At 42.3% G+C, this 12,242-nt stretch overlaps 1 protein-coding gene across 4 annotated transcripts in view; it reads left to right on the top strand.

The window, feature by feature from the left end:
• The window catches only part of zfhx4 (zinc finger homeobox 4), a 77,288-nt gene extending 66,811 nt beyond the window's left edge, over positions 1-10,477 (top strand). For all 4 annotated transcript variants that reach the window (XM_056248956.1, XM_056248958.1, XM_056248955.1 and 1 more), the window contains 3 exons: positions 279-396; positions 544-5,763; positions 6,149-10,477. In XM_056248956.1, coding sequence (XP_056104931.1) covers positions 279-396; positions 544-5,763; positions 6,149-7,629 — 6,819 coding nt within the window. In that variant the 3' untranslated portion in view covers positions 7,630-10,477. The remainder of the gene's footprint in view (positions 1-278; positions 397-543; positions 5,764-6,148) is intronic.
• The last annotated feature ends 1,765 nt before the right edge of the window (positions 10,478-12,242 follow it).

Below are 12,242 nucleotides of genomic sequence, written 5' to 3'. Positions count from 1 at the left end.
GGCAGGGAATAATTGAATAATCATTTTCTAGAATAAGGCCTAGCGTATTCTCCAAAGAATATGTTTTGAACTGGAAAATTCTCCTCTTATTAATTCACAAAACAGCAGTTTTGAAATCGATCTGTTGGAAGTCCCTGTATCTCTGTGTTTTCAAGCTTAACATTTTGAATAAATGTATTATTTATAAATCTATTATTTATGTTTTTTGTTTATCTTATGTTGGTTTGATTGCGGTTAAGGCTGTGATATAACATTATTTATATATTTTCTTTCTTCAGGTTGCAGGTCCAGATGTTACAGTGCCCAATTCCTTGCTGTCTGTATCATTACAAGACCAAGTCCCATCTTTGATAGATTCTTCAGCTGTTATCCCTGAGGGATCTGGAAAACCCATGGGTAAGCACATTTATGCTGCCACAGTGTCATCTGAAATGTATGAACCGCATTACAGAGGATTCCTTAGAAAAGTCATAACAATAATCCAATATAATGAAAAGTCTTTGAAAGAATTTGTAAATATTTATTTTTTCTGAATTTCAACAGGAAACAGCTCTAAGGATTTGAAAAGCAGCACAGGCCAAGAAAAAAGTGAGGTTGAACTTTCCAATGAGGAACTTAAACCACCAAAGGAGGCTGCTGAGGCCCCTGACTGGAAGAAAGCGAGTGGGCAAGACAGGAAGAGCCCAGACTCCATGCAGGAGCATCTTGGTGATCTTCAGAAGCGCCAGCAGCTCTCAGTCTCTGATCGCCACGTCTACAAATACCGCTGCAACCATTGCAGCCTGGCTTTCAAGACTATGCAGAAGCTTGAAATACATTCCCAATACCACGCCATCCGTGCAGCCACCATGTGCAGTCTGTGCCAGCGCAGCTTCAGGACATTCCTTGCCCTTCGAAAGCATTTGGAGACTGGTCACCCTGAGCTGAGTGAAGCTGAAGTGCAGCAACTCTGTGGGAACCTGCCCCTAAATGGTGACATAGCTGAGAGTGAAATGCGGGCTCTAGAAGAGGCACAAGCCTTTGAGCATGAGCTAGACAAAGATGAGGAACTTGACCAAGAAGGGAAGGCCAGTCCGACTGGAAGTGACAGCAGCTCCTTGCTTGATGATATGGGCTCCGAGCCAAAGCGGACTTTACCTTTTAGGAAAGGTCCAAATTTCACCATGGAAAAATTTCTAGACCCATCACGTCCATACAAATGCACAGTATGCAAAGAGTCTTTCACCCAAAAGAACATTCTCCTTGTTCACTACAATTCTGTCTCACATTTGCATAAGCTAAAGAAAGTTATCCAAGAGGCCTCAAGCCCAGTTCCCCAGGAGACCAGCAACAATGTTGACAACAAACCATACAAATGCAATATCTGTAACGTTGCTTATAGCCAAAGCTCAACCCTGGAGATTCACATGAGGTCTGTACTTCATCAGACAAAAGCACGAACCGCCAAAATGGAGACTAGTACCAGTACTGGGGGTGGTAGCAGCGGAAGTACTTCATCTAAAAGCCCTGTTCCACTTAATCAGGGAAACACTGATTCTGCAAGTGCACCAGTATCCTCTAACAAAGAAAACGCTGTAGATACCAAAGACGTTACCATAAAACAAACTACTGATCACATCTCTGTACAGCCCACCTACCCACTAACCCAGTCACCAGCACAGCTTCAGATGCAACTGCAGCATGAGCTCCAGCAGCAAGCTGCATTCTTTCAGCCACAGTTTCTCAACCCAGCTTTCTTCCCGCATTTCCCAATGACACCAGAAGCTCTAATGCAATTCCAGCAGCCCCAGTTCCTCTTCCCATTCTACATCCCTGGTGCTGAATTTAACATCAGCCCTGAGCTTGCATTGCATTCAGCTGCGTTTGGGATGCCTGGTATGACGGGATCATTCCTAGAAGATCTGAAGCAGCAGATGCAGCAACAACATCAGCTGGGCCAACAACAACAACAGCTTCAGCTCTCTCAGCAGCAAGCTCAACAGCAGGCCTCTCAGACTCAAATGCAGCAGCAGAAAGCACAGCAGCAGAGTCACAAGCCTAAAACTGAGTCCAACCACTTTAATCTGTCTGAGATTCAAATGTCCAGAGATGCTGAAGAGCACCTAGAAAAGCAGGAGAGCAAAGCAAAGCATGATATAGCTAATGATATTGACAGTGCAAAAGATACAAAAGATTCCAGAAAGCCTAAATTTTCAGAACCTCTTATTCCTCCGCCACGCATCATCTCAGGAGCTAGAGGTAATGCTGCTAAAGCATTACTAGAGAACTTTGGCTTTGAATTGGTTATTCAGTACAATGAGAATAGACAGAAAAGCCAGAAAAAGAACAGAGAGGAAGAGTTGACTGACAAACTGGAGTGTGGGCTTTGTGGAAAGTTCTTCTCCAACATGCTTATTCTCAAAAGCCATCAGGAACATGTGCATGGGCAGTTCTTTCCATATGTGGAGCTGGAGAAGTTTGCACAGCAGTACAGGGAGGCATATGACAAGCTATACCCCATAAACCCAGGATCTCCAGAAACTCCCCCACCACCTCCCCCTCCACCACCTCCTCCACCTCCTGCCCCAGTGACAGCTATCCCTGCCTCTACATCTGTAGGAAAATCGCAGACACCATCTCCATCACCTCTACAAACTTCCCAGCAAGCACCACCTCCTCCTCCACCACCACCACCACCTCCACCACAAACTGCACCTCCTCAAGTGCAGCTCCCTGTTTCTCTTGACTTGCCAATTTTTCCACCACTGATGATGCAATCAGTGCAGCACCCTGGGCTACCCCCACAGCTTGCGCTGCAGCTTCCAACAATGGACTCTTTATCTTCTGACCTCACACAGTTATGTCAACAACAACTGGGACTGGATCCAAACTTCCTGCGGCAGTCTCAGTTCAAGCGTCCTCGCACCAGAATCACAGACGATCAGCTAAAAATCCTCCGTGCTCATTTTGACATCAATAATTCTCCCAACGAAGAACAGATTCAAGAAATGGCAGACAAATCTGGCCTTCCACAGAAAGTCATAAAGCACTGGTTCCGCAATACACTCTTCAAAGAACGTCAAAGAAGCAAAGATTCCCCTTACAATTTCAACATTCCACCCATGACCACACTGGAAGACATCAGACTTGAATCCCAAGTGAATATGCTAGAGTACTACAGAACTGATGCTACGGCAAACAAAAGGTCATCAAGAACACGTTTCACAGATTATCAACTGCGAGTACTCCAAGATTTCTTTGATACCAATGCTTACCCCAAGGATGATGAAATTGAGCAGCTCTCCACGGTGCTCAACCTGCCAACACGAGTGATTGTGGTGTGGTTCCAAAATGCTCGTCAGAAGGCCCGGAAGAGTTATGAGAACCAAGCAGATCCAAAAGACAGCGAAAAGAAAGAATTAACAAATGAACGATACATCAGGACCAACAACATGCAGTACCAATGTAAGAAATGCAGTGTCATATTCCCCCGAATTTTCGACCTCATTACTCACCAGAAGAAGCAATGCTACAAAGATGAGGATGATGAAGTTGGAGATGAAAACCACTTAGAAGAATTTGCAGAGTTCAATGAGCAGAGTTCAGCAAAGCCAGCAGAGATGACAAAACCCTCTCTTGTAACAGCAAGTAGCTCTGGTTCCAGCTCTCCCTTAATGCCTTCACCTCGACCTGATGTAGGGAAAACCTCACCCAAACCTGAGCTCCTCCTTGAAAAAACAAAATCGGGAGAGATTGCCCCTGTACAAGCACCCAAGAACCTGAGTGAGTTAAAAACTTCTAAGGCTTCAACCCCACAGCCTCCACCACAAAAAGTACCCCAACCACAAATGTCAAGACCCCATTCCCAGCCCCAGTCTACAGCTGTCCCGTCAAGTCCTCTTTCAATTGCCCTGTCTTCTCTTAACAATAGCCTACCGCAACACATGTTACAGTACCACTGCGATCAGTGCAAAATCGCTTTCCCAACAGTAGAGCTGTGGCAGGAGCACCAGCACATGCATTTTATGGCCGCCCAAAACCAATTTCTACACTCACAGTTTTTAGAAAGGCCACTGGATATGCCCTATATGATCTTTGATCCAAATAACCCTCTTATGACTGGTCAACTTCTTTCTGGAGCCCTATCCCAGATGCCAACTCCAAGCAACTCTGGCCTTGCTGTGAACTCTAACTCTATGAAACGTAAATTAGATGAAAAAGAGGATGGATCTCATGAAAAAGATAACAGTGCAGAAGATCATCACAGAGATAAACGTCTTAGGACTACCATTACTCCAGAGCAACTTGAGATCCTTTATGATAAATACTTACTTGATTCAAACCCAACAAGAAAGATGTTAGATCACATTGCACGGGAAGTTGGCCTGAAGAAAAGAGTTGTCCAAGTATGGTTTCAGAACACCCGAGCCAGAGAAAGGAAAGGACAATTTAGAGCAGTTGGGCCCTCCCAAAGTCATAAAAAGTGTCCATTCTGCAGGGCATTGTTCAAGGCAAAGTCAGCTCTTGATAGTCACATTCGCTCAAGACACTGGCATGAGGCAAAACAGGCAGGCTTTAGTTTGCCCCCAAGTCCAATGATGCCTCAAGATGATGGCTGTCAAAGTCCCCATAAGTACACTTTTGCTGACTACCTACAAATACCCACAAAGATTGAGATGAATGAAAGTGAGCCTCCTACTGCTTCTTCCACTCCAGTTAAACCTTCCGAGATGCCACTAAAAAACTTATTGAGCTTATCATCTGTAAAAGCAGAACATAGTGATGATCTTGAGGGGTTTAACATGTGCTCTGCAGAAGCCTCTTTTGATAACAAAATTGACTTCGATGAGACCTCCTCAATTAACACAGCTGTGAGTGATGCTACAACCGGAGATGAGACCAATAATGAGGTCGAGAATCTTACAATAAATGGAAGTGAGAAAATGATTGAGAACAAAATAAACCTAGCACAATCCTCTGATATAAGTGAGGATAGATTCCCTTTCAGCATGGTTAGCCCATCAAGTTTCTCTGGCAGAGACAGCGACTACTTCAATTCCAGAGATGATGACCTAGATGATAGTGCTGACAGGAGCGAGACTTCAAGTCTGGCTGATCCAAGTTCACCCAGTCCATTTGGAGGTGCTAATCCTTTCAAGTCTGCAAAAGCTGGTGGAGATAGACATGCCCACAAACGTTTTAGAACCCAAATGAGCAATCTGCAGCTTAAAGTCCTAAAGGCTTGCTTCAGTGACTACCGCACACCTACTATGCAAGAGTGTGAAATGCTGGGCAATGAAATAGGACTCCCGAAACGTGTTGTGCAAGTCTGGTTCCAAAATGCCCGTGCAAAAGAAAAGAAGTTTAAAATAAATATTGGAAAGCCATTCATGATAAGCCAAGGCTCTCCAGATGGACCGAGGCCTGAGTGTATGTTATGCGGTGTGAAGTATACAGCTAGACTTTCAATTCGTGATCATATCTTCTCAAAGCAGCACATTGCAAAAGTGCAGGAAACCCTGGGCAACCAGGTTGATCGAGAAAAAGACTATCTTGCACCTACCACTGTCCGCCAGCTTATGGCTCAACAAGAACTTGACCGTTTGAAGAAGGTAACCGATGTACTCAACTTGCCAGCCCAGCAGCAACCTGCAGTGGACAGTAATGCACTTCATGGCCTTAGCCTGCCAACTGCCTACCCAGGAATATCTGGTCTCCCACCAGTGCTTCTCCCTGGTGTCAATGGGCCATCCTCCCTTCCTGGTTTTCCACCAAATACACCTGGTGAGTCAGTATGACAAAAACACAGTGCAGTATCTTAATGAACAGTTAATGCATTAAATGCACTTAGTGCTACTGCCCCATTTGCATCCTTTGAAGGACTTTGACGTTCACTGATTCATAAAGACATTTAATGCATGTATTTACTGTAACAATGTGGAACACTATACTTTGAGTTTGGCTGTAAACCCTAAAGTTCAGTTGCTGTAATGCTTATGCTTATTTTCTTTCCTTCTTTTTTATTGTATCCTTCTTTTGATACAGTGCTTGTAACAGTTTTGATCCATAACAGTATATCAGAGGGAGAGCCCCAAAATAATGTCTTGCTAAGTTAAGGAGTAATTCTGCAGTCAAATATTTCAATATTATCTATACTACTGTATTTCAGCTTTAGCGTCTCCTGGTGCTGGCATGCTTGGGTTCCCTACTCCAGCCACCCCTTCTCCTGCCATGTCTCTCAGCAGTACCCCAACCAAGACTCTTCTTCAGACACCTCCCCCTCCTCCTCCTCAGCCCCCTGCACTTCCTCTTCCTCCCACTCCTTTGGCAGCAAATCAGACTGAGCAGCACATAAAAGAATCAGAGAAAGACAAGAAGCCAGAGAAGACCAAGGTGAAAGAAAGAGAAGCCGACACTGCCCGTCCCGAGACCCCAATTGTGAAGAGAAGAGAAAAGCCCTCGCCGACACTTTCAGTGCTAGGAAAATTGGGAAGTGAGGCTCAGATGGACCCAGCACAACTGCAAGCACTTCAGAATGCCATTGCTGGTGACCCAGGCTCCTTCTTAGGGGGACAGTTCTTGCCTTATTTCATCCCTGGCTTTGCATCTTGCTTCTCGCCCCAGCTCCCTGGTGGAGTACAGGGGGGATACTTCCCTCCTCTGTGTGGAATGGAGAACTTATTCCCCTACGGCCCTGCAATGCCGCAGGCTATCGCTGGGCTTTCACCAACTGCCCTGTTGCAGCAGTACCAACAGTACCAGCAGTCCCTCCAGGATTCCTTACAGAAGCAGCATCAGCAGCAGAAGCAAATTGAAACACAGCAGAAAACGCCCACTATTAAGTCAACAAGTGCACAGAGCAACTCTCTCAAACCAAAAGAGGCTATTGGAACTAAGGATGATAAAGGCTCTTCAACAGAAAGCACAAATGAAGAACCCCAAACGAATACCAAAAGTTCAAGCTTTCCAGATGCGTTTATCGTTCCGTCCATCAAACACGAGTTTATATGCAGAAAGTGCCAGATGATTTTTGCTGATGAAGACTCAGCAGCTCGCCACCAGAAGTCCTTCTGTTACTTTGGACACCCTTTTATTGATCCACAAGAGACAGTGCTTCGCAAGGCCGTAAGCAAGTACAATTGCATAGCCTGCAACGTGTCCGTCAGTGGGAACGAAGCACTTGGCCAACACCTTCAGTCGAGCTTGCACAAAGAGAAAACAATCAAACAAGCAATGAGAAATGCCAAAGAGCATGCTAGATTATTACCTCACTCAGTCTGCTCCCCTTGTCCTAACACCACATCTACCTCGCAGTCTGCAGCTTCTTCTAATAACACCTTGCCTCATCTCTCTCACTTGTCCATGAAGTCCTGGCCAAATATTCTTTTCCAGGCCTCAGCCAGGAAAGCTGCTTCCTGCCCATCTGCTTCTCCTCCTCCCCTTTCCTTGCCTTCAACGGTTACCTCAACTTCGTGCAGCACCTCAGGGGTTCAAACCTCACTACCCACCGAAAGCTGTTCAGACGAGTCTGACAGTGAGTTAAGCCAGAAGCTGGATGACTTAGATAACACGTTGAAAGTCAAGGCTAAGGCAGCGTCAGGCCTAGATGGCAATTTCAGTAGTATCAGAATGGATATGTTCAGTGTGTAGGAGTGAAAACGGATCCCTTGCTTAAACGAAAAAGAAAAAAAAAGACTTTTAACTGCAGTTCCAAAGTTTCTCTAACCCAAAAAATTACAGTACCAAAAGATTGACTCAGGATTGTTTTTCCCATATTGATATGCTGGCAAGAAAATGATTGATTTTTGTTATGGACAGAACTGTTGCAGATGCTTGACTGAGCTTATATTGTATACAAAAACATGGAATAGGAAAACTCTCACAAGTTCTTTTGGAGCTTGATTCAAGCCAAAAATTCTCACGATAGCAAATTGCACCTCAGCTGGATTGATTTCCAAATGCTAGCATGTACTGTATGGGATAATGATCCAGAACTTTCAAAGAGAATTTCTCTTAGTTTAGTTAGGTGTAATTCAGTAGCTTTAAATTCTCAGGTCAGAACATAACATTTCTCATTTGTTGAAACAGCAACGAAGCCTGCTTATAAATGGCTTTTACCAAAACATGTCAAGCTTTATTGGAGGCATTTCCTTGATGTGTGTAGTGTACCAAGAGACAATATAACTGTTACTGGACAACGCGCATATCCTTTTAGTTTGCCCTACGAGAGAGTATGCTTTTACCACTGAGGGAATTTAGAATGGTGAAGTCATGTGTATGCCCCTGTGTTTGCCAGTTTGTATTGCCACAAGCTGTATTTATATACAACACCCTTTTTTCTTGTAGAATATACTAATAATCTGTGCCAACTCTTACCTTCTTTCTTTTACCTCTCATCACACCCTTTTCTGAAGAGGTAATAATTCTAGTTTTGATAGACTCTTCGAAGATTATGTGAATAGGACATTTTTTCATTTGTGAATTGCTATACTGTTACGGTACTTGCTTGTGTCTGGACTATAGTGCACTTATTTGATTTCATTTTTTTATTTTTTATTTTTATTATTTGAGGTAGGCCATATCTTAATTTAATAGATATCATTTTTCAGTGTTTGTTTGTTTGTTTGTTTGTTTTAATTATTATTTGTGTGTAGTTCAGCAGCAGATTGGTCCACATTTGTTAGACGTTTCACACCTAACAATCCAGAGACATTTAACAATTGGTGCATCCATGAAAGTAGTACTGTATACTTGAAACTGAAAAAGTGCAAGTTGGACAAAATGTGTTGGAAAAAAAATGGTATGAACATTTGCTTCTTTTAAACAAGAAAGCTGCTTTTAAAAAGGGGGACAAAGCATTTGTTTTATAAAATGAAAATATTTTTTCTTGTACTTCTGTAGGACTGAACACAGTGTTACCCCTATACACTGCCATATAGTGGATAGGCTGTTTCTTCCATTCTACTCTGGGCACTTCTGTTAATGTCATGAACATAGACCATTTCCCATCATATTTAGTGATACTTGGATTACAAAGTATTATCTTATGACGTTATGCTGCTACTGTGTAATGTTTTTGTTTTTACGTTTTTTATTGCTTGCCATACATTTCAGCTTCCTATTAGACAGAATACTGATTCATCATGAATTACATTGTTTTTCTTTTGTTTTCTTTTGTTTTTGGCTGTGTAACTTAAAGAATGTGAATGCTGTCAAGGGTGTTTAATTTTTACGAATCACTTTCTGGTTTGATACAGTTGGACAATGTGATTCATTCCAAAGTAACAGAAGGCTTAATGTATGAAAGTAAAAGGCTCGTGAACAAAGAAAGCTAAGCTGTTGTACATATTCGTAGTTGGCTGTGCATGGTACAAATTTATTAATATGAAGAAATGCAAAAATGTATTGCTTTTGGTATTCCTATTCTGAGATGAACAAGTAGCATGTAATGCAACTGTTTGACAGGTTAAATCAAATCATGCTTAAAAATTGTTTCAAACGATGAAATTAAGTAACATTTCATTTTACTTTTTATTGCTGTACAGGTGTTTTTTTTCTGTTAAAGGTAAAATGTCACAGTTTTTAATTCTCTTTTTTGTGTACTTTTTAATGTTCTTATTTGGAATTTTAATATTTTAACGCTTATTTTAATCCTGAAGACACTTTTTGATTGTGTTTCACAAGAGACATCTTGGCCTCCTAAGGTGCAATCCTGCCTCTGTCCAAAATATGAGCGACTGTCCTGATTCCAAAGGCTTTTAGAACTCTGCTTTTGCCTTTCCCTGAATGTGGAACAGCATTTAGAGACTGAGCTGTCAGCTAGCACCGTGCGCTAAGGTGTTTGCCTGGACCAGAATGCTTCCCACACAAAGGACTGGTAAAGCAAAAAAAAAAAAAAAAAAAAAAAAAAAACACACAAAAAAAAAAAAAAAACACAAAAACAAAACAAAAAAAACACAAAAAAAAACAAACAAAGGATGGTCCAAAAATGTAATTGTACATAAATGTTGCAACTGCACAGCAGCCAAAAAACCTTTCTACGGATGGATAGTGTCAAGCATAGGAGGACAACCTTTTAAAGGTTGATTTTAGGATTGTTCTTCTGGATATCAAAGGGATGATCAAGGCGTAATCATATTCTACACAATACGTACTTTCAACGCCTGGGTAACATAGAAAATGCACCCCAAGGTTTTAATAAAAAAAGATGCCCCTATGGCGAAAACTTTAAATAAACTAAACCAAAAATGTTATTGATGTTTTATATATAGAGAGTAGTCTCATTAGTTTTTGTTACTGTAATGTTTGAGGTCTCAGCTGTACCGTATTACGGTAATAACATGGTTTTGAAACTTTTTTTATTTTGTCACAGACCTGTTGTCATAGTTGAAATGACGTTTATTGTAGATGGTATTTGAACAACTTCTTCTGGAAATAGTTCATCAAGTATGTTTGTTGCTCATTGTTGTGATACATTAAAAACTGTATCTGCAAACCACTTCTGTGCCTGGCGTCACTGTCCTCGTTTCTTTCCATTTTCACTGACATCCGTTAAAACTCATCAGTATTATTGCATAACATCACAAGTAAAAGACGTAAATTCGAGGAGCCACTCCATTCTTACACTGAGCTCATGCTGCCAATGAGCTACGAAAGAGGTCACATTATCCCTAAATCCACACTGAGAACATTTTTAATTTCACATGGTATGCCTTTACATGTTATTTGGTTGTAATCTGGCTTTATCCAGATGCAATGGATTATCTCTAGAAGTGTCAATCTCAAGAGCCTTTCTGCAGGTATTTGTCTAAGCTTCTCCCCTGGAAGAGATAATGGATTATTCATCAATCTACCAAGCAGATCATCTAGCAGAGAAAAAAAGGACTTTGCATACTTTTGTTATAATCACTAGTCATTTTTAAAGCTCGCACACAAAAAGGTTTGGATGATTGTAGTAAATTGCATGTTAACTTGTTTTTAAAACAAACCAGACTCCAGTTTTTCCTGCAGTCACACTCAGGCCCCATCTACTGCGTTTTAGTTTAGAAACGGATAATTAAAACGAATACGATCTCCGTCCACACCAGCGTTTTAGCTGCGTATTAGAATTGATCTCCGTCCACATTAAAACCAAGGGGGTAATCCATCGACCGGAAGTTGAAGCCGGCCGGGTGCCGCCATGTTGTAGCAGAACTTTACTTGCGTTAGCATTTCCATTGACTCCCATTCATTTTGGCGTCACTTTGACAGCGAATAACTTTACATCTGAGGCGTTTAAAGACTCCATTTGTACATTATTTATTTCTAAAGAAACACGACAATGTATAAAGGGCTCCATTACCTTCTATGTTACATTATTGCCCCGTAGAAACAGATTTTGTAAAAACAGGCTAACGATTGCGTCATAACCACTCGACTCTCTGTCGCGCTGTACAGAAATGACCGTACAGACAGCAGGAGAAGCTCGCAGGCAATCGGGGGGACGTCCCGTCAAGGGAGAAGCCCATAGATAATGAGTCCATAAAAGCAACGAAATACTTACTCCTGCTCACTCACGCCAAAGAACTCTTTGCTCAAGTTCCCCGTCTCTGCAAGATTAACGTTGGCAATTTTCACGCACAGCTACTAGAAGATTAACGTCTGTCAGACAGGTTGCTCACGTCATCGAGCTTAGTTTGAGTCGGTTTGAGTCTGCGCATCAGTAACGGAAGTGCTCAAAAATCGCTAAAAATGGGCTTCAACTGTCTCAACTGAGTTCCAATGAGATGGCTCTGTCCACTTCTTATACTGTCGATGATTAAAACGACTGAAAACGCGGATCACGTGACCATTCACCAACACTGGGCATGCGCGTGTCGGTGTAAACACAACTTCATTGATAAAATTATCCCACCATGCTCTGGGTTAACCCCAAACCGACGCTCCATGTACGGTCAACGCCGCCGCTGCACACGGGAATTGTCACAGATCGCTTGAATAATAGCTTGACTCCGGCGCATGTAGGCAGTTATAGCGTTGTAAAATGCAGAATTTACTTGTACAACAGCTGCTAGCAAAGATATACGCCATGACTGATGACACCCAATCATAGAGCCGAGCGTGACCCTCTACTACGTCATCGTTTCTAAAGTCGTCCGTTTTGACCTGTCTACACTAAAACGCCCTCCGGAGATTCAAAACGAAAAACGGATCGGCAGCGTTTCTAAACTTCTCCGTTTTTGCCGTTTTAGTGTGGACGGGAGGTGCAAACGTAGCAAAAGGTC

The sequence above is a fragment of the Rhinichthys klamathensis genome, unplaced genomic scaffold, assembly GCF_029890125.1.
Source record: "Rhinichthys klamathensis goyatoka isolate OS25496 unplaced genomic scaffold, OSU_Roscu_1.1 h1tg000059l_1, whole genome shotgun sequence".
Classification (NCBI taxonomy): domain Eukaryota; kingdom Metazoa; phylum Chordata; class Actinopteri; order Cypriniformes; family Leuciscidae; genus Rhinichthys; species Rhinichthys klamathensis.
This window is presented reverse-complemented; position numbering and strand designations above follow the sequence as displayed.